This window comes from Myxocyprinus asiaticus, chromosome 42, assembly GCF_019703515.2.
Source record: "Myxocyprinus asiaticus isolate MX2 ecotype Aquarium Trade chromosome 42, UBuf_Myxa_2, whole genome shotgun sequence".
Taxonomy (NCBI): domain Eukaryota; kingdom Metazoa; phylum Chordata; class Actinopteri; order Cypriniformes; family Catostomidae; genus Myxocyprinus; species Myxocyprinus asiaticus.
In genome coordinates, this window is record NC_059385.1 from 8,730,830 (window position 1) to 8,756,809 (window position 25,980).

The 25,980-nt window shown below is 37.6% G+C and overlaps 1 protein-coding gene across 6 annotated transcripts in view; it reads right to left on the minus strand.

The window, feature by feature from the left end:
* The window catches only part of LOC127433128 (RNA-binding protein Musashi homolog 2-like), a 266,122-nt gene that overhangs the window by 153,514 nt on the left and 86,628 nt on the right, over positions 1–25,980 (minus strand). For all 6 annotated transcript variants that reach the window (XM_051684798.1, XM_051684802.1, XM_051684800.1 and 3 more), the window contains one exon: positions 6,271–6,363. In XM_051684798.1, coding sequence (XP_051540758.1) covers positions 6,271–6,363 — 93 coding nt within the window. The remainder of the gene's footprint in view (positions 1–6,270; positions 6,364–25,980) is intronic.

A 25,980-nucleotide genomic window follows, 5' to 3' on the forward strand; every position in this document is an offset into this window, starting at 1 on the left:
AACAACCATTCATTCATAGTGTCTTTAACACAATTAACGTTCATAATGTTAACACGATTGTCATAAAAATGTCATTATTAAATAGTGGACCATGTTGTTTGGTGGGTGGATGCTCCTTGGATGTCTGGAACTAATGGAATTTTTTTTTTTTTTTTTTTATCCAAAACTACTTACAAATTAGGAACACCAAAAAATGTATAATTTACCTTGTCCGCAGTTCATGCAGACAGATTCACTGAATTGTTTAATCGATTATAATAGGAGTCGTCCAATATTCCAGTTCTCTCAGCAGAGGAAATAATTGTGAGCATCTAAACCACGATACAATTTCACAGCCTCACTTGCGTAGACACTCAGCATCAACAACACATCTGGATAAGTCACTTCAGATAAACGTTTGGTGTTCTTTGAGAAATATGTTAAATCCTTCTATAAAGGATCGGGTAATGATACTGGAAGTGGTCACAGGCCAGTAGCATTGTAATTCGTTTACTATTGTTTACATCCTTGAAATGGTTTATAGAAACAAAAAAATGGCATTTACAATAATGCACTTATAATGGAAGTCTATAGGGCAAGGTATTACAGAGGGTTTAAAAGCAGAAATATAAAGCTTTTTAGGGCTTGACATTAAGCACTGTCATTTGCTTGTCCTTCAGACAAGTAAATTTGTCATTCAATTGTCCGAGTAAAAAGTTACTTGTCCAGAGAGAAATATATATCTGTTTTCTAAAATAATCATAGATGCCCAACCTAACAGTATACCTATGAAAATCAACTATAATGTTGTGCGGGGGTAAAATACTAAAACAATTACATAATATTTTAAAAAATTTAATTTTTTTCACATTAATCATGAGGGGGCTACTTTTCTCAATTCTTACCATGTTTTATTCAGATGGAATTATTTTAAAGTACTGAATATAGCCAACATTATGGCCTTCAGTCACTTGTTTCCCATCAAGACGTGATGCATTTATCTTCACCCTGCAGCTGAGTACTTCTGGTGCACTACAAAAGCATTTTTGATATTACTGCCCCTCTTGTCAAATGTGCTACATAATGACTTATGAGGGCGTACCACGATATGAAAGGCGGCAAAACTAGATCGCTCCAACGTGCACACTGTCAGCAGAGGCTCACGCCAAACTCCCGCAAAAATATAAACGACCGAGTATAAACTTTGATAGTGAACTAAAGGCACTCCGGTTTCACTTTAAACGATCATGTAATGGCAAATGTTCCTGGTTCATGCACACAGTGACACAGAGGAGGATACACACACTTACTCAAGGAGGAGACGCATGATTACTCTATTTCTGTGGAGTGATCAAATTATGAAATGAAATCTCGGAGGTTTTGTTTCATGACAAATAAGGGCTCGTGGGTTTAATCAGAGCATTAAAATAATAGGTGAAAGTGAAGAAATTAGGACAAAAATATTTTACTACTGCATCACATAATAAAATATTATATAAATATAATAAAATATATATAATGTAAAATATTTGAGTTCATGTAAATGTAAAATTGACCAAAAATAAAGTTTAGTATATACATACTTTAAGTATACAGAAATATTTTGTTATTTAAAACATAATCATTCATATTTAAAACATCATGTCATTCTTAAGCTTTTAAAGCCTTAACAGGAAATCACATATCCCTATTTTATTATTTAATTGATATATTTCAGGTTAAAAATATCCATCTCATGTCTGTCTAGAAACCCTTACACTCTGAGCACCAGGGGAATTCAGCTGGACTGTCTCCCGTAGGAACAGCTGCTTGAAATTCTGTCCAATCAGAGTCTTTGTCTTTGCATTTGAATCATTAGACAAGACAGTTAAAAGTAACAGAGAACAGCTGAGGTGAGAGAGGGAGAGTGAAACGCGTAAGCACATTAACATTATGATCTCATATGCATCTGCCGCGGCTCTGATATTTGGACCATTTAAATGAGATTGTGTTGCACACCGGTCTATATTGTGGTAACATAATGGCACATAACAACAAAACTGTGATTTGTCGTATACATGCCTCAGACGGCTCCTTCACATGCAAGCACGTGATTCTCTGCACCATCCCGGCCTTAAGAAACAAATCTGCCAATTTATCGGACTCTGCGAGATATCGGTCAACCACTAATAAAAACTTGCACCTGTACCTGAAGCAAAATTAAAGCTCTCCAATGCCAGACTTCAGCGCTGCCCTGCAACTCGCGATACACAAATAGAATCACACCCCTCCAAACCAAAGAATATGAGGATCTTAAGTATTGGCTTTCATGTTTATCCATCTTTTTAGACCTCAACCATACAAATAAATCTTTAAAATTTTAACTCTCCTGAATTTGTCCTGTAGTTCACTGTTTAAAATTGAGTTTGTAAGTCATTTTGATGGTGGCTGGGGACAGTGAACATCTGCTAATGGTCATTATATCCATTTGTCTAAAGTTATTATTATGCATTCATTCCACTGAATGAACTGATACACATATTCAGATGCCACACAAACAGAAGAAGTAATTAGCTTTTTTTTTTTAATTACTGGCCTGCTTTAACAAAAATTAAATGTACAAAGCATCTGCCATGATATTAGAAAACACATTTCCTGTCTCTAACCTCAACATCTATTTATCCTTCTGAAAAACATTTCTTTTTCATTCTCTGTTTCCTCTAAGGGGAAGAACACAAGCACCCTGAGGTGGCAGCAGTCTCTCTCACTCTCTCTGACTGTCTCGCTCTCATCTCTGCAGGGAGACCTTCTCAGCAGTGTGCAGCTATGTCTCGAAGTAATGTTCAGAGCTGCACTTGAGTGAACTCTCTAGTATGCACTCATGTATGTTCTTTTCTCTGTCTGAGCACACATCTGAGTGAAGAACATTAGTGTTTTCTACTCAAAGACAGCTGCAGGGATCCAGACTAAAAAAATGACTTGGGAGCCATTGGCTCCTAAACTGAAACATTAAGGAGCCAAATGGCTGTTGTTCGTTGCCAAATCACAGAATTGCTCGATTTAAATTGCTGTTCAGAAACAAGATCTGAAGAAAAGGAAGACAGCTGATAAACCATTCATCGAAGGTTTAATAAACAGTATACAGTATATAGTTGAGAAGATAACTTTGCATTCCATTTTGTCATAAATATTCACACCCCTTTCATAATTTATATAAATATAAGAGATAAAAGATGTTTTTATTTAGTACTGCTCTTCAAAATCTACATTACAGATAATTAAATATAGTATGCATATAGTAGTTTGTTATCTTCTTGATCATCAATGAATGTTTGCACCTTGTGTAATAGTTGTGTACAAGGCCCTCAATTGCCCTAAGTGTCAAAAGCTTGATCTCATATATCTCATATATCTCATATATATATATATATATATATATATATATATATATATATATATATATATATATATATATATATATATATATATATATAGTTTTAAAATATATTGCCTTAGTATTTCTTTACTGTTACTGGATGGGTCAGACAGAGACTACAAGAGTGCAAATTGATTGAAATCCCAGATGCAGTTTATTGTGCTACTCCAATCCCAATCATTAATTACCAGAAGAAAAAAGTGGTACACAATACAGGACTTTTAATTATAAAGAAGCCCAAAATACACATGGGACTCTTATTTTGAAATATCTGCACTCCCAGTGGTGAAACGGATTCAAACTGCTAACCTGAGCTCCTGAGTTCAAACCCTGTTCTTTTCAGGTGATTCATGAAAAAGACCCGGTTCAAAAGAGTCACTTTTTCATTACTCTTTTGCGCTGGGTTTGTTGTTGCATGCGGTGCAGCGAGCTCGTCAGAAACAGAGTGGGTGAAAAGCGGCACGAAGCACACTAGTGTGTGCTCTAAAGATGTATTCAGTAACTCACAAGATGATATCTGACGAAAGCGCATTCGAACGCACACGACCCGACTGTCGCCAGTGGGGACTAGATTTTAAATTATTCTCGCAATCAATTATTTTTGGTCGCATTTGTGACCATTTTAGTCACAGTCTGGAGCCCTGAGCTGCTTTCCTCTCTCCTGTACAAAGTCTGAACATCCACCCCTTCAGACTGGGCCACATGTACCAAACCATTAAGTGCAGACCCATAGAACTCTCAGTACACATTATGTTTAATTTGAACTAAAACAATTTTTTTTTTTAAATGATGCTTTGAGGGATAGAAGTCAATATGTTCTATTAATTTTTACCTTGTTGATCATTCAGTCAATGAAATGTGATGTATCAGCCAGTGATATGACTTTCCACAAATATCAAAAAGACAGAAAAGCAAAAGACATACACTGCAACATCTGTTTTAACCAACTGCACAACTATGTGTGTATGTGTGGGCAGGTTTAAGTAGTTTATGAGGACTTTTTTTAGGTTACAAACTGGTAATTACAAGGGTATTATGCTATAAATGTGGTTTATGAGGAGATTTCTAGTGTCCCCATAATTCAAATCGCTTAAAAAAAAATTAAAAAAAACATACTAAACGATATTTTTTTTGAAAATGTAAAACTGCAGAAAGTTTTTTGTGAGGGTTAGGATTAGGGGTAGGTTATGGGATAGAATCTATGGTTTGTACAGTATAAAAATCATTATGTCTATGGAGAGTCCTCATAATGATAACTGCACCAACATGTGTGTGTGTGTGTGTGTGTGTGTGTGTGTGTGTGTGTGTGTTTTCTCTGAAAGAGGTAGGAAAATGTGATTTGCGTAAAATCACCACCTGTTTCCTCTTCTCAGTTCTTAACCAACCGACAAAGCTACTCAAAACACCCAGATACACACAAAGACATCCATGCAAAGACAGTTTCACTTTAACAAGAGCTACACACACACGGACACACAGACACACAGATACACACACACACACACACACACACACACACACTAAGGCCTTGTACTAAGAAATTCCAAACATATCCAGTCCAGACATTTAAACAGCCTGACCGCATGCTCTCTCTCTCTATGTCTGTCTCTATTTCTCTCTCTGCAGCCAAGTCAAAAGGATTGGGTTCCCGTTTGCAGGAGTCTCAGTGCAGCACAGACACAGAGATAATGGCAGGGTGCAGTGGACGGGTAGTTTATTTAATAAAAATACAAATCCACCTGACACCCAGCCTCTGAGAGAGAGAAAGAGAGAAAGAGAGAGAGAGAGAGAACAGAGGAGGTAAAGAGAGGCTCTGATTTCAGATGACATGCTCAATCACATTGATTAGTTTGTGCTCTTAAAATCTTCCATGAGAAGCTAAAAAGACGAGCCACAAGAAGCTTGAAAGCTTCATCTCATATAATCAAGTCAATCAAATCCTGCTGAGCCTCGATGATTGCAGCTAACTTGGGGAATATTTACTCTCTGATTCATTTTTATTTATATAAGCAGTCAGGTAATAGCAACAGTCTGCAGTCTTTTATCCAGAACTGAAATTTCCATAATTATGCAGTTAAATATCTATATAACAATCAAGTCAATCTCTGCCTTTTTGCTAATCCCAACCAATCAGGCCCCACCACAATACCTAACCCCATCCAATACAGTCCCAAATGTCCAAAACTATGCCATCAATACGTGTATAATACTCCAGTCCAACTCCACCCTTATCGCTAACCCCACCTAATCCAGTCCCACCACCACAACTAACCTAACCCAATCTATCTCCTACCACCATACCTAAACCTACCCATTCCAGACTCACTGATAACACTATCACCACCTAATCCAGTCCCCCCCCCCCCCGTCCCCATCCCCTAACCAGCCCCATCCAAATGTAATCCAGTCACATCCCTGCCTCCTAAACCCCACCCAATCCAATTTTATCCCCAGCTCTCAATGCATCTAATCCAGCTCCATATCCAGCCTTTACACTACCCTTTCATGCTCCTCCCCTGGCCATATCCAAACTTTACCTTAAACCCCACCCAATCCAGTAATATTCACAGCCTCACCCACTCCATTTTACATATATTTTTCTTGGTGGCTGCAGAAGTGTTTAAATAAAATGTCAGCTACTTGGCAGTAAATGTTTCATTTTGTAAGTTTCAACATTACCGAAAACACCACTGCAGCAGAGCAACAGTTTGAATCAACCACACCGTCTGCACACACCTGTGCCCTCATTTCCAGCACTGTAACAAAAAAAAATCTGGAGAAGACATGAGTGTATGTCTTTATGTGTTCATCTAGGCGTGGAGATTTGAAAATGCCCATACTGGGACCTCAGGCTGGGAGAGATGTGCAGGTCTTACCTTTCCAAACTGTTCGAAATACTGTTTCACATCTTCAACGACTGTGTTTGCCGCTAATCCACCCACAAATATTTTCTTCGTTCTTGTGACCATCTGGTGTGAAAGAGACACAAGAAAGAGAGAGAAAAAATTAGCAAATCATTACACCTTAAGACCCAGCTGATCAATAGTCAGACTACTGAATGATCCAATCACATCATCATATCCGTTAATTTGAAAGGTATCTAGACAGATTAAAAGTTGGAGAAAATAAGAAAGAAAAAACAAACATTGAAAAATAACAACTGTGTATGTGTACACATCCCTGAGGTGTATTCCAGAAGGCAAGGTTAATCTACCGAGACATAAACCCTGAACTCTTGGTAGATTAACCCAAACATTGCCTACTCGCGGTATTCCGGTTCCAGAACACCTGTGAGGAGTTAGTTTAATCAACCTCCTATTGGTAACCCAGAGTTAATGTGTGCACGCAGTGTATAAAAAGGCATTGTCAATGGAGCGTCAATTTCAGGAGTCACCATGGAAACAGATGCTAAAAAGAAATTTGCGCCATATTTCTGTGATGTGGAACATTAAGTTTTAATGACAGCAAACAAGAATTATTATTCACTTGTAATCGCGATTGGGGCTGCATCGGTTTAGGACTGAGAGTTTGTTTGACGAAAAGTATACTGAATTAATGCGTGAAATTTTAAACTATAAAATGTTACCGTACTTTTACCGTAAAAGACATTAATATTTAATAGGTTGACCGTTATGTTATTTGTTTGCACTGAACTTCATAATAGCTATTAATGAAATTTAAAGAATAACAATTATTTATCAGAATGGCTCAATATAAATACATAAAGCCCTCTCTTTACAGTGAAGAGTGTTGAGGCCTTTCCAATGTGTTCTATGTTAAAAAATATTACAGTATTAAAAACTTCCCACTAAAAGTTAACAATGTACACAATTTGTTCACTTTTGAATGCAAATCTGTGGTGTGTGAGACTGGAAATGCCGGAGTAAAGAAGATTTGTGAGGTAAACTAAAGATGCAGTTTACTGTAATATTGCTTTAAAAGTATAATATTGTGCATAATCTGAACTTCCATGCCCACTGTGTCGCTATTAAAAAGACACGCATGCACTGACAACATCTGAAAAGTACTGGCATCTACCTGAAATAAACTAACGCTGGAACATAACCTATTCTGGAGCAAGTTATGTTCAGAGAGTAAGTTGCTATGGCTACTAATATACCCTGAAAGTTACCTCAGTTTCTGGAACCGAAAGCTGAGGTTATCTGCTTAGCGTTCCAGCATTCTTGTATACATGATGTTTCAGAACACCACTTTTTGTTAAAATCCTGGAATAAACCTCTTTCTTAAGTGCATGTAAACATGGTCAGTGACTTCATTTTCGAAGTCGCTAAACTATCCAATCCTTGCTAAACAAATTATTAATGAAAGCTTTAGTGCAACAGTTATTCCCGTCAAAACAGACATACCTCCACAAGACTTCACTTCTAATAATGCTGTTGCAAATCACTTTCGCTTATATCACACACACACACACGATTGGCACCATTAGTGCAGCCTTCCATTCAGTTAAACCCGTGACATGTTTACTTCTGCTCTGACACACATCCAGATGCTTTTCAGCTCCAGTCGCACTTAAAAACAATAACAGAGAAAAAAAAATCCTTCCTTTTCCAATCAAAACACAATTAAGAGACGTGGAGGGGAAGGAGGGAGTGCTTTAAAACCTCAATTAATTCCTTATCAGAGTAAATAGGAACTTTTTACAGCACCCAGGGAAAAGCGACAGGAGCGTAGAGCTAAAGTGCAAGAGAAGAGAGAGACACAGGAATGAGGAGAAAAAGGAACAGAATCAAAAAGAGAGTGTTTTCATGACAAAAGGCCAACCAGTAAGACCTGGTGGGGGGAGGATGTGCAATGGTTTGGGGGACAACTATTTGAATGCGAATGGACTAATGGGCATCCACCACCCAACACACAAACCAAGAGTGAACTAAAGGTTAAAAGTTCACTCACATGGGTGTGAAGCTGAGAGGTGACTATCTGTCCATCTACCTGTCTATTTGTATCAGCGCCACAAGCTTGTACATGACACTCATTTGTGATGCAAATCAAATTCAGAGGCCGCAAATCAGAGCCCAAAAGCAGAGCATATCTGCCAGCCAGAAGGCTTTTTGGGGTCATCAGAGCAGCGTCTAACCCCCTCATTCTGCCTGGATATTAACCAACATCCCTGTTTTATCAGCACTGATCTCACTAAGTGAAACAGCAGCTGGCTCAGTTCCTGCACTACCAGCAGCCATTTCATCTGCTTGCTGTGACAACTCGGCTCTATGCGAGAGGCGTTTCCCAGCCTGCCGCCACCACTGCTACCCTGTCGGTAGACGCTTAAGTTTTTAGCCAGCGCTTTATGTTGTGTGACAGGCCTGCACAGAGGGCTGATGGGATTTCTACAAGCACTGCAACAACGCAATTACTTTCACTCTTGCTTTCTCCATGGTGACAACTCAATACGACTGCCTCAGTCCTCCTGGAAAAGAGAAACACTTCTGTCCTCAGAGAGAGAGAGAGAGAGAGAGAGAGAGAGAGAGAGAGAGAGAGAGAGAGAGATACAGCACGGTAAACAGACAGCGAGGAAGAAAGTGCTAATATGAGCCTTTGTGCTAATATGATTCTCTCTTTATTTGTGCAGAATCTGCTTGTGTCACTCATTAAAATGGGATCTGAGTTATGGAGATGTATTCCCAGCCCAGCTCAAACAGAAAGGAGTACTGATGAAGGGCTCCAGGGAGGAGCCAGAGAAACGGAAGAGACAAATAACTTTCGTACCGATCTGCTCACACACCTGCTGGTGTCTTAGAGCAGTAACGCTGAAGGAGAAGACAACAGCATGAAAGAAGACATGCTCAGAGATGAAATGACCTCTCTCAGTTTCCCAGAAGATCACTGTCTCCGCTGCAATAACAGGTAATTTCTCATGATCATGAGGACACAGCTAGTGATGTAAAAAGTACAGGTACTTTGTATCCAAGTCCATACTAAAATAAATAAAGCTGTCATGACACCAGAGCTTCTGCAATACCGGTAGTACAGAGCACCGACTTAATTCGATACCCACACATTGTCTGACTGACACAAGACTGCTTTCAAATGCTCACACACTTATTTGAGCATGTGCTCTGTTACTCCTTTTACACCGAGATTAACAATTAATCAAATTAAAACCGTGATATGTCCTAGTGTGATTAGTAAACCGCGATTGGCTGCAATCTTAATCTGCATGAGCTGCATGCTTTAAATAAATGTGTGAAGCCAACCGCTCATCCACTAGAAACTTCACAGACATTGAGAATCATTCGCCTTGAATGAGATGACAAAGCAGAGCAATAATCCACTGTGAAGTGCACAGCACATGTAGACTATATATTTATATATATATTTGCAAACTACATTGAGTTTTGATTTGTATAACAAGCACTAAAACGGTACTGTCTCTTTAGAGAACCAGCAGTTCTGAGAAAGATGTTGCATGGTGGTTTTTCCCTCATCCATGCAATGTATGATTAGAATGAATGTTTATTTTTTACTTTTTGATCACAAACTGACAGTAAATAACAGAAGGTGTATTAAAAGAGACATGAAATGAAAATGGACCGTGTATCTCGTCTTTGAACACACATTACATGGACCAAAGCAAAGGTTTTAAAAAACATTTACTTGTATAATGTATTGACTTGCTTGTACAAATATTTTCTCTGATTCAAATCTACAAGCTCTTGAGTTTTGAAACACTTTTAGCTTCCAACAGACGTTGCAACAGGCATGTCACTGGTCTGTTGCCATGCTGTAAAACTGAGAATGCTGTGAAAACAGTCGGTGGAAAAGTTTAACCAAAAGAGTTGACGTCGTTAAATGCAATATTATTGAATTATGGCATATCATGGCTCAACTAAAGCAATGGTGACAGCACTTCTTATTCAGTAAAAGGACTGCTGTGCTTAAGTTCTCACAACACAACTCAATCTCTGGTAAATAACAGATGTATTTTAGTCGCACGGCATGAAATTTAGTCGCATATGCGAAAAGGTTTACTCGCAATGTAGAGGGCTGGCACATTACCATATTAGCATATTTTTGCTGTGGTATTACAGTTGGTATCAAGATTTGGGAACTTTCTCTGGTATCGTACCAACTGCTGAAATTTTGGTATCATGGCAACACTAATCACAACCATTAAAACATCAACATACAGTGCTGTGAAAAGTATTTGCCCCCATCCTCATTTCTTTGTGTGTATACCTCATACTAAACTGTTTCAAAAATTAAAACAGAATCTAACATAAAACAAAGGCAATATGAGTAAACACAAAATACAGCTTTTAAATGATAATGTTATTTATTGAAGCAAAAAAGTTATCCAATACCTATTGGGCATGTATGAAAAAGTATTTTCTCTCTAATTTACAAAATCCCAAAATCAATGAAACTCCATTCATAATGGGGTTCAGCTGGACTAGCCACACCCAGGCCTGATTACTGCCAGCCCCATTCAATCAAAAATAGAACAGATAGAATAAAGAAACTTTTCAGCAGCATGAAGTTGGCTAAAAGATCTCAACCAGTACACTATGCCAAGGTCAAAAGAAATTCCAGAAATGATGAGGAAAAAGGTGACTGAAATACATCAGTCTAGGAAGGGTTACAAAGCTATTTCAAAGGCTCTGGGACTCCAAAAAACCCACAGTGAGAGTCATTATCTTCAAATGGAGAAAAATTGGCACAGTAGTGAACCTTCCCAGAAGTGGCTGACCTTCCAAAATTCCTCCAAGAGCACAGCGACAACTCATCCAAGAAGTCACAAAAAAGCCAAGGACAACATCCAAGTAACTGCAGGCCTCTTTCACATCAATAAAGATCACTGTTCATGACTGCACTTTTTAGAAAGACACTGGCCAAAAATGGCATCCATGGAAGAGTGGCGAGGCGAAAACTGCTAACTGAGAAGAACATTAAGGCTCATCTGAATTCTGTCAAAACACACCTTAATGATCCTCAGACTTTTGGGGAGAATGTTCTGTGGACTGATGAGTCAAAAGTGGAACTGTTTGGAAGACGGATCCCGTTACATCTGGCGTAAATCAAAAACATACCTACGGACAAGCATGGTGGTGGTAGTGTGATGGTGTGGGGATGCTTTGCTGATTCAGGGCCAGGGTGACTTGCAATAACTGAGGGAAACATGAATTCTGCTCTCTACCAGAAAATCAGTCCATGAGTTGAAGCTCAAGCGCAACTGGATTATGCAACAAGACAATGATCCAAAGCATAGGAGTAAGTCCACCTCTGATGGCTCAAAAGAAGCTAAATTAAAAATTTGGAGCGGCCTAGTCAAAGTCCTGACTTGAACCCATTTGAGATGCTGTGGCAGGACCTTAAATGGGCAGTTCATGCTTGAAAACCCTCCAATGTGGCTGAACTAAAGCAGTTCTGCAAAGAAGAGTGGGCCAAAATTCAACCACAGCGTTGTGAAAGACTGATCTCCAGTTATCAGAAGCTTTTGGTTGCAGTTGTTGCTGCCAAAGGTGGCACAACCAGCTATTAAGTTTAAGGGGGCAGTTAGTTTTTCACATGTGTGATATAGAGGTTGGATAACTTTTTTGCTTCAATTAAAAAAAAAAAAAAAAAAATATATATATATATATATATATATATATATATATATATATATATATATATATATATATATATATATATATATTTGAAAACTGTATGTTGTGTTTTCTGAAGTTGTCTTTGATTTATGTTACATCTCGTTTGAAAATCTAAAACAATTACTAAGAAAAATACACAAAAATAGAAGAAGTCAGGAAGGGGCAAATACTTTTATCACTGTATGGCCTCCCATATTTACATATGCTTACTCCAAGGTAATTTGTAAATTAGAGGGTGGAAAATAGTCATGTGAAACTAAATTCTGGACTGTTGGTGCAAAAGACCTTTACTAAAAAGGTGAAAGTGACAGTTCATGGATCAGAGTTTGAACCAACAACCCTTTGGTTACCAGCTCAGATCTTTAACCACTAGGCTACACCACCCTCAAGACCCATGTCACTCTTCAAGAACTCAGGCAAAAGCTCTGTTGAAGCAGGAAAGCCTTCATGCATGCAGACAGAATCCATCAGCTGGCAGGAAAAGCTAAAAAAAATAGAACCAAATCATGAGCTCATACATCTTTGAGTTCAGCATAAGAACCAGAGCTGGAGAATGGACTCTTGAGAGCCTCTCTATCACACACACACACACAAGCACACACACTCACAGACTCTCATCTGCCATGACAAGAATGAGAGCCTCTCTCTTTCTCACACACACACACACACACACACACACACACACACACACACACACACTTATCCTCCATGGCCCGGATTTAGTGAATGACAGTATTTGTGGACAGCTGATTACAGTTGTCTGACTTTGGCTTCTTCTCTCTCAAACAAGAACACTTGAACCAGAGAGATCTGTTCCAGCCAATACCTCTTTCGTGTGTGGATCTTTGCTTCGTCCTTCTCATAATCAGAGCACTTTCTCCCTCTGCTTTTCTGCCTTCTGTTCATTTTCAAAGAGAAGTGATTAGAATGTGGCCGTAGCCATCAGCAGTCCACGGCTGCTCTTACTTTCCTAGCAGTGATTTCAGAATTAGACGTCCACCTACCCCTAAAAATAAGAACAGCACCAACACAGAGAAACACATAGGAACCTTTAAAGTAGTCTTTGTAATGCACACTTCCTTCCAGTTTCTTAAGTGTAGCTTGTTCTGAATAAATGTGAAATTTTCGACTCTCTAACATCGAGATTGACATTTTTGTTTTTGTGTGAATAAATAAAGCTAGCCTATATTTAAACAGTAGTGTCAACACTATTTTTACTTTAGAATTTTGTTTTGTTAGACAAGAAAAAAAAAAACTAGCTTCACACCATGTGCCCTCAATTTGGTTAAATAATTGAAAATGAATAAAATGTATCAGTTTACACACAAAGCCACATTGAGAGCTCCATTTCTCTGCTGTTTGAACAATATACGGCCTTTAATATGACAGGAAATGAAAACTTATTCTGAACAAGAATCTTATAGAATATTAAGATATCCGTAATACTTATGGAGTTATGAGCACTACACCTTTTAAAAACCACAAAAAAAGTCCAATTTATGGACTCCCTGGCATGTAATGCAACAAAGGGGTGTTGAAGTCCACTGATTTTCGTAATTTTCATCACCTTTCTGCCATTATTTGTTAACTTACAATTTTGCATTATATATATGCCAAGCAGCCACAACATTAAAACCACCTGCCTAATATTGTGTAGGTCGCCCTCGTGCTGCCAAAATAGCACCACAATTGGTGAGATATCGGAGTTACAGTAGACTGTCAGTTCAAACCAGTCTGGCCATTCTCTGTTGACCTCTCTCATCAACAAGGCTTTTCTGTCCACAGAACTACCCCTCACTGGATGTTTTTTATTTTTGGCACCATTCAGATTTCAAAAAATCCCAGGAGATCAGCAGTTACAGAAATACTCAAACCAGCCCGTTTGGCACCAATAATCATGCCACGGTCCATATCACTGAGATCAATTTTTTTTTTCCTTTCTGATGGTTGATGTGAACATTAACTGAAGCTCCTGACCCGCATCTGCATGATTTTATGCACTGCACTGCTGCCACACGATTGGCTGATTAGATAATCGCATGGATGATTGTTGGTGCCAGACGGGCTGGTTTGAGTATTTCTGTAACTGCTGATCTCCTGGGATTTTCACCCGCAACAATCTTTAGAATTTACTCAATATATATATATATATGCTGGGAAATTTTATGTTGCAATTTCTGTGATTCATATTTTTTGTTTAACGCTTTTAAAAAAATTCACACAATTAGCACAGTGTTGGGTTTTCTTTAACTTCCTGAAACTTAATGCAACAGGAGAAAGGTGTCTCTAGTTGTTCCAGTCAGGCTACTCAGCCTTACAGGCTCAGATTAGGGTGGGGCCGGGTTAGGGCATCTGCTGCCTGCCTGGAACAAAAACAAGCACATTTGTACAACGGGAGAAACTTCACTGATGTTTTTCCCCACTTTCTGTGGCTAAAATTGGCATATATAAATTTTCAGGAGGTACACACTTGCCTTGACAGCACATCCTAACACAGAAACTGATTGTGTGGAGCAGTGCACGCCACGCATGTCCCAGGCACTAAAACGGGAGCCGATTAAGTGTATTGAGAATGAATGCTTTACTCGTAAGCGGTGATCCAGGCATGCAAGAGATATGGGCAAATCACCAGAAAACACCTGCTGTACTAACTTTCATCTGAACCAGTTTAAAAAGTGATACCGTGAAAGAGAGACCCAGCGTGTGCATGACAGAGACTAAAAGAAGGACCTGGACATTCAGAAAGCTGCAGGTATACTTGTAGCGACTGAACAGCAGCCAGAGAAAATAACAGTTTTGAGATTTTAAACTTCAGCAAATTAAAATTCAACATTTAATATGTTTTATATCTGTATATATGTTTAATAATGCATTGGCAATGTACACTTAATTTTATCTTGCCAATAAAGTTTGATATAAATTCAATCTGCCCATTTGATCCAATTATTAAAAAAAGTCCACTATAAACATCAGAAGATTTTGCCCAAATAGCCTCAGGCTGAATATAGGTTATTTGAGCTTGGGAGTTGTAACATTTTAACACAAAAATTACCTTGACTATAATACTGCAGCTTTCTCACTTGTTCCTCCCTCTCTCCCTCCCTCTCTCTCTCAATCTCTCAATCTCTGCACACACTTTCCACTGAGTCACCATACACCACATCTGGACAAGAGAGACATAGAGATAGAAAGAGAGATCTTTTGCTGGGAATGTGCAAAGCAAGTTGGCACAGTTGCTTCTCCCCCCTCTCGACGATGAGGCTCACAGATGATTGGGCACCAAGCTGGCACTGCCATCCTGCGGTTTTGCCCTGTGCTCTGCAGAGCACCTTCACAGCTGCTGGGTTCAGATCAGCTCTCTCTTGTACTGCAACCCCACTAGACTCATGTAACCTCATCACAGCAGGCTTTTAAATAGGGGCCACTGATTAAAGACACCAACTCACTGAACCTGCCAGGTCAGATCACGAGAACTCGCAGGCTGAATCAAACAGCAATGATTCTACACAAGCAGAAGAACAACAGTCTGTATTTGGAAAAAATGATACAAATGGGAGCACATACAAGTCAATGTGAAATCAGGCAAAAGTCCGAATTCCAACTTTGAAACAATTCTGGCAAGATGCAGGTGCGTTACATCACACAAACATGTCGGTACCCAGGTAGATGTACAAATTTAGTGATAAACATTCACTTTTATTAACTAATATCCATCAATGAGTCAGTTTCTACATTAAATTATATTAAAGCTTGTTTAACAAATGCCTTCAAAGACAGGTGTACAAAACATGGCAAATTAAGCTCTCTTTTGATATCCGTACACCTGTAGTACAAATTCTAGCATTGCAGCATTGTTTATCATTTGGGTTGCTAGGAGACATCTCTGGTGACAGTCGAACACCTGCTAAGCTAACAGAAGCATTGCAGTTTTGTTACCTTACATGTCATCTCCAAAGCATCTGGCAATGGAATGCCTTTATGTTCGGAGATCGGAGATATCAAGAAGGAATATCCCACATCCGACTTTGATAATCAATTACAGCGTTATATGCAGATGCTTCCGTGATTATGCTAATACAAGATGTGTACGACTTTCTTTCGTCTGGTGAACTCAAATGAAGATTTTTCATTTATCAGCTGTTTTGGTCCATACAATGCAAGTGGATGGGTGCCAAACTTTTGAAGCTCCAAAAATCGCATAAAAGTAATCCATAAGACACCAGTGGTTAAATCCATGTCTTCAGAAGCAATATGATAGGTGTGGGTGAGAAAAAGACAAATAAGTCCTTTTTTAATATAAATATAAATATAAATTCCCCTCCTTGCTCAGTCAATCTCCACTTTAACTTTCACTGTCACATTCTCCTTCATCTGTTTTTGGTGATTCACATTCTTTGTGCATATCGACCCCTACTGGGCAGGGAGAAGAATTTCTAGCAAAAAAGGACTTAAATATTGATCTGTTACTCACCCACACCTATCATATTGCTTCTGAAGATATGGATTAAAACACTGGAGTCATATGGATTACTTTTATGATGCCTTTATGTGCTTTTTGGGGTGTCAAAGGTTTGACACCCATTCACTTGCATTGTATGGACCTAAAACAGAGCTGAGATATTCTTCTAAAAATCTTAATTTGTGTTCTGTAGAAGAAAGTCATACACGTCAAGGTTGGCATGAGGGTGAGTAAATGATGAAAGAATTTTCAGTTTTGGGTGAACTATCCCTTTGAATTTAAGATTAATTTGCAAACAATTTAACATATATAAAAAAAAATGTTAATTAAAAACTGTATTGGTGTACTATAATGTGCTTATCTATGTTTAGTATAGTGAAATTGTTTTCCTAGTAAGAAATATAAATTGAAATTATTTGATAAGGAGAAAAAAGGCAACACCGACAGAAGAAAAAAGACAAAAAAATAACATGATCTAATAATGGGACAACTCAGTTAAATTGGCCATAGGGCTGAAACGATTAGTCGATGTTATCGACAATGTCGACAATAAAAAATTCTGTTGTCGAATAGTCGTTTGATCTCATTTAACATAACATGAGATCATATGAAACTGTAATGATGCCGTGAGAGCAGCACTGCAGCTGGCGCCTGATTGAGGAGAGGAAGAAAACACAGCTAGTACAGACGCACTCTAAACTTTCCAAACAGCTTCAGGTGATGTAGATCGCAAAGTATGAGGAAATTATACAAAAATACCAAATAAGTCAATACAGAAGCACTCCCGTTGTGAAATACAGCAGAGCCAGAGCTGCCATTCCACTGAGGCAAAACTTTTATGTCAGAGTGTCTTTAAAGGAAACACCTCGGCATTATATCTTTAATGCATCCTTTATTAAAGTTAAAATAATAAGGAAGCAGGTCATGTAAATAAGTATAAACTCCGAAACTGGCATATCTCTGTGCGGTCAGTGCCGCTTCTATGAATCGCGTGAAGTGACCCGATCTAAGGGGGAGAGACTGAAACTGCACTCGGCTGATTTACACTCTGGCGCGGGCATGCTCGTCCCTCACGCATGCTTGCTCCAGTTAGATTATAACGTGATGGCTCGCCACAAAGTGAATCATAACACATATGTGTTGCGGTATGTATCTTATCGTGAAGAAAATTGGCAATATGCAGCTCTATTAAGAAGAGAGAGTTTGTTCTTTGACAGTTAAAGATGGATTGATGTGAACAAAAAGGTGAGAGAGGGTAGTCTTCGCCCATTATCTACTGCAACTAAATACTTTTTTGATTTGTTGTTGTTTTGGCTTGTTTTCCAATATATATATATATATATATATATATATATATATATATATATATATATATATATATATATATATATATATAAAACTCCTTTAAAATAAAGTACATTTACATTAGGAGCTATACTGCAGAAGACAAATTTGTTGTCTGAGAATGTTGAATATAATATTAAGTATTTGAATAATTAAAAATATCTAAAAATCCTTAAAACAAGATACATTTACCTGAAGCAACAGATAATATATTTAGACTTCCTTTCAGAGAATATATCTCAAATGTAAGTATATTTGGACCTTACTGCACTGGCAGATGAATAAACAAGTGAAAAAATACACTTATATACAAGATACATTCACTGAAAGCATGTCTAAATATATTATATGTTGTTTCTCAGGTAAACGCATCTTGTTTTAAGTGTTTTTAGATATTTTTAAATGGAAAACAAGATAAAACACTTGATTACAATATGATTTTTTGCAGCGATTTTTTTTTTTTACTGAATTAAACTTAATAAAAAGTCTTTTTTTTTTTCTTTAATTCAATGAATGTCATTTAGAGGTATTTTTATAAGATGATTTTGTCCTCTTTTATAAGCACGTTTATTACAGCCTTTTAAGTCAAGGTACAAGCTGAATAGTTGGTTAAGAGTTAATGATTAATCGTTGCAATAATCGCCCGAATAGTTGTATAATTGTTCTAATAATCGTTAGATTAGTCAATTATCAAAATAATATTTAGTTGCAGCCCAAGTTGGCCAGCATCTGCGGAGTGCATCAAAAACTTGCACTGGTGCCGTCAGTATTTTCACAAAGTTTAAAAGCATAAGTTGTTTTTAAATGCATAAATATGTTCAAGTTTAACAGCAAAGTGAATTAACAGCGCAATTTATGATGACTGTCGCTGGCTGCTGGCGTTTCAGCATTTCACTTTAGAGGCTACAAATGTCCCACCCCTTCCTGATATTTGTTAGCAAATATCTTACTCTGGCCAAAACAACTGTTCTGATTGGTTGCTCAGCTGAGTCGGACTGTCTATCTTGCCCATGCCTTCAATTAAGAGCTCGCTCCTCAAGTGCACTTTAAGAGAGAATCTTTGATTCTACTGGATTCTACCAAGATACATAAAACATTATATGTTATATGAAAAGATGTTGAATGAAAAGTACTTTTTTGCGTATCTTCAAGACTCTGTCGTTTCCACCAGCCAAGCCTTCATTCATGTCCCTTGTCATCAGTATCAGCTAACCTCACACGCATCAGACGCCACATCGCCATCTGCAGCTGCTCCTCCTGAGGTGGTTTGAGTGATAGTATTTATATCCGTCTCAAATCCTTCTTGGAGGGCATTTACACTTGGTGTTTTCATGATCGGATAGCAATCCAATCAGCAAAAACACATAAATTACCAAGTGTGAATACCCCCTAACTCTATGCTGTATACAAATAAAAACCTTTTTTGTCAGTGAGTAAAACAGGTCCGTGTACCTTTCGGATAATTATTATTTATTAATTTTTTTCGTTTTTGTCTTCAAAATGGAATAACTAATAAACCAACTGTTTCCTCATTTTTCATCTAGAAATAAATGATCAAAATTGAGAAAACACTTTATTTGTCTTTTTTTTTCCCATTTATATAAGAACTAGAAAAACAGGAATTCAGTTCGATTTCTTGTTTTTTCATTGAAGTGCTTAAAATAAGTGTACAATCTTATTATTTGATTTGCACAAGTGGATGAACGTGACACACCCATTTCTACTGATTGGTTAAACCTGCAATGTCGTCTGTCCTTCCTCATTCCTTTTCTTCATTATAAAAGCCTTTTGACACAGGACAAGGCGAGCACTAAATCACCGCAAGTTACACTGCGTAGTCTACGAGGACAGCTCTTATTTTTTAATTTTTTAATTTTTTACAGTCAATGCGGTGCTCGCGTTGCAGTTGCGCACATTGCCATGGCTACAGTCAGAAAGGACTTTATTTTGCCCAACATGTCTATTTGTATACCTTTTTAAAAGTGAAATATTGGTGGGGGTGTAAATTTGAGTCCATATACAGTAGGCTATGTGTTAAACAGAACAGAATGAACCTTTAATTTTTAATGGCTACAAATAGTTTTTATTTAATTTTAGGATACAACAACTAACCATGAACTGACACCCTTATCTATTATGCAGTTGTCTCTCTTTAACATCTGGGCTGTACGATTTGCATAGACAAGATGATACCTTCACTATATGTGTTCAACCATTACGCAATATAATATTATTTATGGACAGCGAATGTGTTTAAAACTTAAAAGGAATTTTTACTACAAGTGTGGTGAAACGTCATTTTGTGGGCAAGTGATGAGTTGCGTTTGAAAACGGTCTAGAATGTGCACAATAATGCACAAAATATTTAAACTGGCTGCATAAAATAATTTGAAAAGACAACATACTCTGAACTGGCTACTTTAAAACGCTTCTACCGCCTCTATGATGTTTTCATCTGTTTGGTCGTGTGTACACCAAAGCATTTTTTCCTGAGGCCAGTGTATTTTTTTCAATAGTTTGCAATGGGAGCGCTGCGTATTTAAAAAAGCCAGCAGCGTGAAGAGGTGCTGAGCATCTATTCCACGCTGAGCGCTGCGTGCTTGGCTTTTTTTTTCTGGTCGCCGAGAGTAGAACAATTTTCAACTTCGTGTAAAACGCAGCACTCGTCACAGTGGAGGAGGGGCGGGAAAAATACCACACCGACCAACCGTCACATCCTACTTGTACAACGACTGAACAACAATGGAGGAGAAGTTTGCTGGTCTCTAAGTATTCATGTCTTTACCAGATGACATTCCAGGACTACCACAATATTAATATGAAAAAATAATGCTTCAGCCTTCCCTTCATCCAGAGCAAGGGCCAGAGCAAGTACTCTTCCTTGTGCCGACATTTTTACATTCAGTACTTGTTGATAACACAAACTATCTGCAAAATTAGGTACTTGCAACACGTTACTTCCGCAGATATTCCGTATCATAGCAACCAAAGCGTCTCAGCTGAAAAAACGCTGCACCTCCAAAGCACTCTCAAGCACTGCAAGCTGGCCGTTTTCAGAAGAGCGCCTGGCATTTTCAGCTGGCAAAAAAAAAACGCTTTGGTGGACACACGGCCTTTGTGTGCAAGCATACGTGTTTTGGTGTCACACGTTTGACCAGCTGACAACATATAAATTATGTATAAAAGTCGTTCTGGACTATAGGAGATGATGAATATTCTGTGACTTATATTCTGGGAAATACGGTATTTCTTTGCTTTATCAAAAAAGCAATTCTAAGCACAAAACACAGCATCTGGTCAGCCTCTGGGGAGTCAGGACCACTGAATTACCACAACACACACACAGTTTCTCTGACTAACCAAATCTCTTCATCTTTCTAATTTTCACTGACTCACTCGCTTCTCATCTCTCCTCCATTTGCGTCTCTTCTTTCTCTATCTTTCCTAATTGCTCCCAAATCTCTCATTTTCTCAGCCACGCTCTGCTGCTAAGCTCTTAAAAGATTTAGACACATCACATAAACCCCGTCCTGTCGCACACCTCAAGCCACAGGACCTCTTTATCTATCGTTTCTTTATTCTCTTCTCCGTAATCTGTAGGTCCAATTGGTGATTAAACTCAATGTTCTTGCCAAATGATGCCCCTGGGCTCATAAAATTATGGGTCATTTCAGACTAACACAGTTGTGTGTACAGTGTGTTCTTTTCAGAAGGATGGAATTATGATGTTTTAACTCAGTAATGTAAAAGAAAATAAGCCTTTTAAAACACTCAAAGTGAAGCAGCAATTCAGCAGACAATAAAAATGGGTAACAGTAAGTACCCTCACTGAAATGCCATCATAAAGAACACGAGTTCTGTAACAAACTAGAGTAAAACAAGTTTACAGAAGAAATTGCTCTGCTTCCATTTTGAGAATTCAGTTGTTTTTACCAGAGCTGTGTTTGAGACTACTAATCCTTCTTTTCTGAAAACTACATGCCCATGTTCTGAGAAAACCAAGTGTGATGGCTGCTGGGAGTTTGTTTGGTCTTAAATTCTTTCTTTAATTGTATGTGTGGCACTTTTGCCATTTTAACTGACAGGTATAGTGGAGAGAGGACAGGAAATGATGGGAACTTCCTGCAATTTGATTGCTGTCAGTATGGACACACCTTTACAACCACACAGGAAAGACCAGAAAAAACAAATGTGAAAGTTAATAACAACCAGCAACCAACATAGGCTTTAAGAGGGGACAGTAAAAACCCACACAAACACACAGACAGATGGTTGTATAGGTTTGCCCAGCAGTGGAATGAATTTGATTTTACCTGTAATGATGATAAAGGTTGCCTGACCTGACTGTTACATATGAGGCATAAGGACTAAAATGAAGAAAAAAAGAAAAGGAATCAGATTTGATCAATAAATCAAAGGAAACTGTCAGTGCTTCATAAAGTCTGGAGGTCTTAAGGCTAAAAGATATTTGGATCAAGATAGATTTCTCTACATTAAAAAGCAAAAAACAAGGTTTTTTGGACCTATATATATATATATATATATACTACATTTTACACTGTATAGATACTTTCTTCAACAAAACTGCTTTATAGAACCTTACAACAAGCCTAGTTTTTAATGAATAAATGTGACTAAGTGACACAAGGTGCTGGGTTTTGAATTTAAACAGCACATAGCTCTGTGTCTCTGTCAAGAGCAACATTTTTCGTTGAATAATTGAGGGACGTCAGCTTTCGAAATAGGTATGATGTAACCTATTCCCACTATGATTATTGTGATTCCATTTCATAAGTTATACAGTACAACTGTTAGATATGAGCACTGTAATAAGTGTCTGTGAATGAGACGTGCATAAGCACAATGCACACATATACATAACACACATAAACCAGCGCTGCACTCACAGTCAAGATACTAAGATAAATATTATGCATTATATTCTGAGATTAGGGGCTGTATTGTGTATTTTTTATTTTTTTTATTTTTATGTGCGTTACATGCTGTTTATCACCTCAATTTGATTTAATGCATTATTACGGCTGTTAAAAGTAGTACTGTAAACACTCATATACAGTAAATGGGCACCATACAATTTATGCAAGTGTATTGTCATTTATTTCTCATTCACATCAGCATACATCTGCAATATAGGCACATTTCTGGTCCATGTTACATCCGCCAAACCTTAAATAGCAGCAAGTCCAAATTTCAAGCTTTTTAAAGAAACCTATTTTTCAACTGAGAAGCTTTCAAAGAATGAACTCGCAGTTCCAGGTTAAAAGATTAAAACGTATAACTTTATCAGTATCGGCCACAATGAGCTGTGAAATATCGGTTATCGGTATTGGCCCAGAAATTCCACATTGCTGCATCAATAAAAATTTTGGCAGGACAAGTAAAAATATAAACCACTGGCCTAAATCCTGTATATACACTGGGGGCCAAAAGTTTGGAATAATGCACAGATTTTGTGTTTTGGAAGGAAATTGGCACTTTAATTCACCAAAGTGGCATTCAACTGATCACAAAGTATAGTCAGGAAATTATTGATGTAAATAACAGCACCATCACTTTTGAAAAAAGTCATTTTTGATCAAATCTAGACAGGCCCCATGTCCAGCAGCCATCACTCCAACACCTTATCCTTGAGTAATCATGCTAAGTTACTCATTTGGTACTAGAAAATCACTTACCATTATATCAAACACTGCTGAAAGCTATTTGGTTTGTTAAATGAAGCTTAACTTTGTGTTTGTTTTTGAGTTGCCACAGTATGCAATAGACTGGCATGTCTTAAGGTCAATGTTAGGTAAAAAATGGCAAAAAAGAAACAGCTTTCTCTAGAAACTTGTCAGTCAATCATTGTTTTGAGGAATGAAGGCTATACAATGCTTGAAATTGCCACAAAAAAAAAAAAAAAATAAAAAAAACAGAAGATTTCATACAAAGTTGTACACTACAGTCTTCAAAGACAAAGGACAACTGGCTCTAACAAGGACAGAAAGAGATCTGGAAGGCCCAGATACAACTAAACAAGAGGATAAGTACATCAGACTCTCTAGTTTGAGAAATAGACACCTCACACGACCTCAGCTGACAGCTTCATTGAATTCTACCCGCTCAACACGTTTCATGTACAACAGTAAAGAGAAGACTCAAGGGTGCAGGCCTTATGGGAAGAATTGCAAATAAAAAGCCACTTTTGAAACAGAAAACAAAAAGAAAAGGTTAGAGTGGGCAAAGAAACACAGACATTGGACAACAGATAATTGGAAAAGAGTGTTATGGATCTTAACCCCATTGAGCTTTTGTGGGATCAGCTAGACTGTAAGGTGCGTGAGAAGTGTCCGACAAGACAAACACATCTATGGCAAGTGCTACAGGAAGCGTGGGTTGAAATGTCACCTGAGTATCTGGACAAACTGACAGCTAGAATGCCAAGGATCTGCAAAGCTGTCATTGCTGCACGTGGAGGATTTTTTGATGAGAACTCTTTGAAGCTGTTTAAGAAGTTCTGAGCATTTTTTTCAAATTGTAATAGTAATTTTTCACGTAATAAATGTCCTGACTATACATTGTGATCAGCTGAATGCCACTTTGGTGAATAAAAGTACAAATTACTTTCCATAAGAGCAAAATCTATAAATGTTTATTTTTTTCAGACTGAATAACATCTTACATTTCGTTTTGTTCATCGTACCAAGTGATTGTATCGCTTTGCTTTGGAAACCTAAAATGTAGTGCATGAGTTGTACTGATTATTTTGCTATGGTTTTATGGTATTTTTTGGGTCCTTTTTCGCGCTTGACAGACCGGAGTCACTATTAACATGCATTATGGAAAATAAAGCCTGTGAAGATTTTTTAATAATTCACTTTTATGTTCCATGGAAGGAAAAGTCACGGGTTTGGAGTAGGGATGTGTGGAATGACTAATTTCACTGACGTTTAAAAGCAAATTTTGGAGTCAAATAGTCATCTAGTCTAAAAATATATCAACCTTCAGAAAACAATAAAATAAAAAATAAAAGATTGTTTATGCGACCCATTTAAAATACTTAATCTATTCCAAATATGACACTAAATTTAGCTGAAAAGTGGCATTTATCTGCAACGTGCTGGTCTTGCATTATGATCATTGTACATTAAATATAGAACATGACACGCATTCACTGAATCAATGTTAGAGAAACAATTGAATGAATAGTGCAGGACCAATAGAGCAACCCAAATACCAAGTACTTACTAAGTACTTAACATATTAAAACAGTCAGGACATTGTTGAAAATAATTAACATGTAAGCCAAATCTAGAGATAAAAATGCACTGAAAAGTTGTGCGTATTTCACTACATGCAGTGTTGCATTAGCCATTGATCTAATATGACAGCTGTTCAGTAAAGAACATTACCCAATAAAAGTTACGGCATTAAAAAAAAAATAGCTATATGATAAAAAAGTAGGCCTGTGATGTAGCCTACAATAAACCTACTGTATTCTAAACATGACGTGCACAAAGAATAAAAGATAGTTTAACGAGTTAACAGTCGGCACCTCGTTGAAAATAGCCTTCTTAATCAGCAGATTTAAAAAAAAATGGCATACCTAGCCTAAACAGTCATTTTCTACGCTACTTACTCAAAAGCATAAATTTTTTAATGTTTTGAGCAAAATTAACACGTCAACATGGTCTGGTGAAAGACAGGACTTGACTCCCCTTAGGCGACTATCCTGCGCTTAAAAAGGCCTGCACAGCGGAAAAATAACTTACAAGAACGCACAGATTTCAAGATGACTCAATTATGTAAACATCCATAGCGACTTGCAACGTTTCGAAATCAGCTTCCTGCATCACCACCGAAGTGATATCATAACTACTGTACTTTTCTGAGTTTGCTTGTCTAGGGAGAGGACATTTACCTGCGTAGCGTGCGCGCACCGAGAGTGAGAGAGAGAAGCACATGCAGCATGAGGTGAAATGAAACTTTGTATCTGCTCCAGATATCCTCTTTTTTTAAAATAACATTTGTAAAATGTGAAACATTAAGATGACAGTAATTTAAGCACAGCCTTTGTAAAAATATAAAGCCAAATGTAAATGTGTACAAATGTAGAACAGTTTAATGGGTAAAAATATTAACTGACTAGTAATTCCAGTGTCAACTAGCAGCAT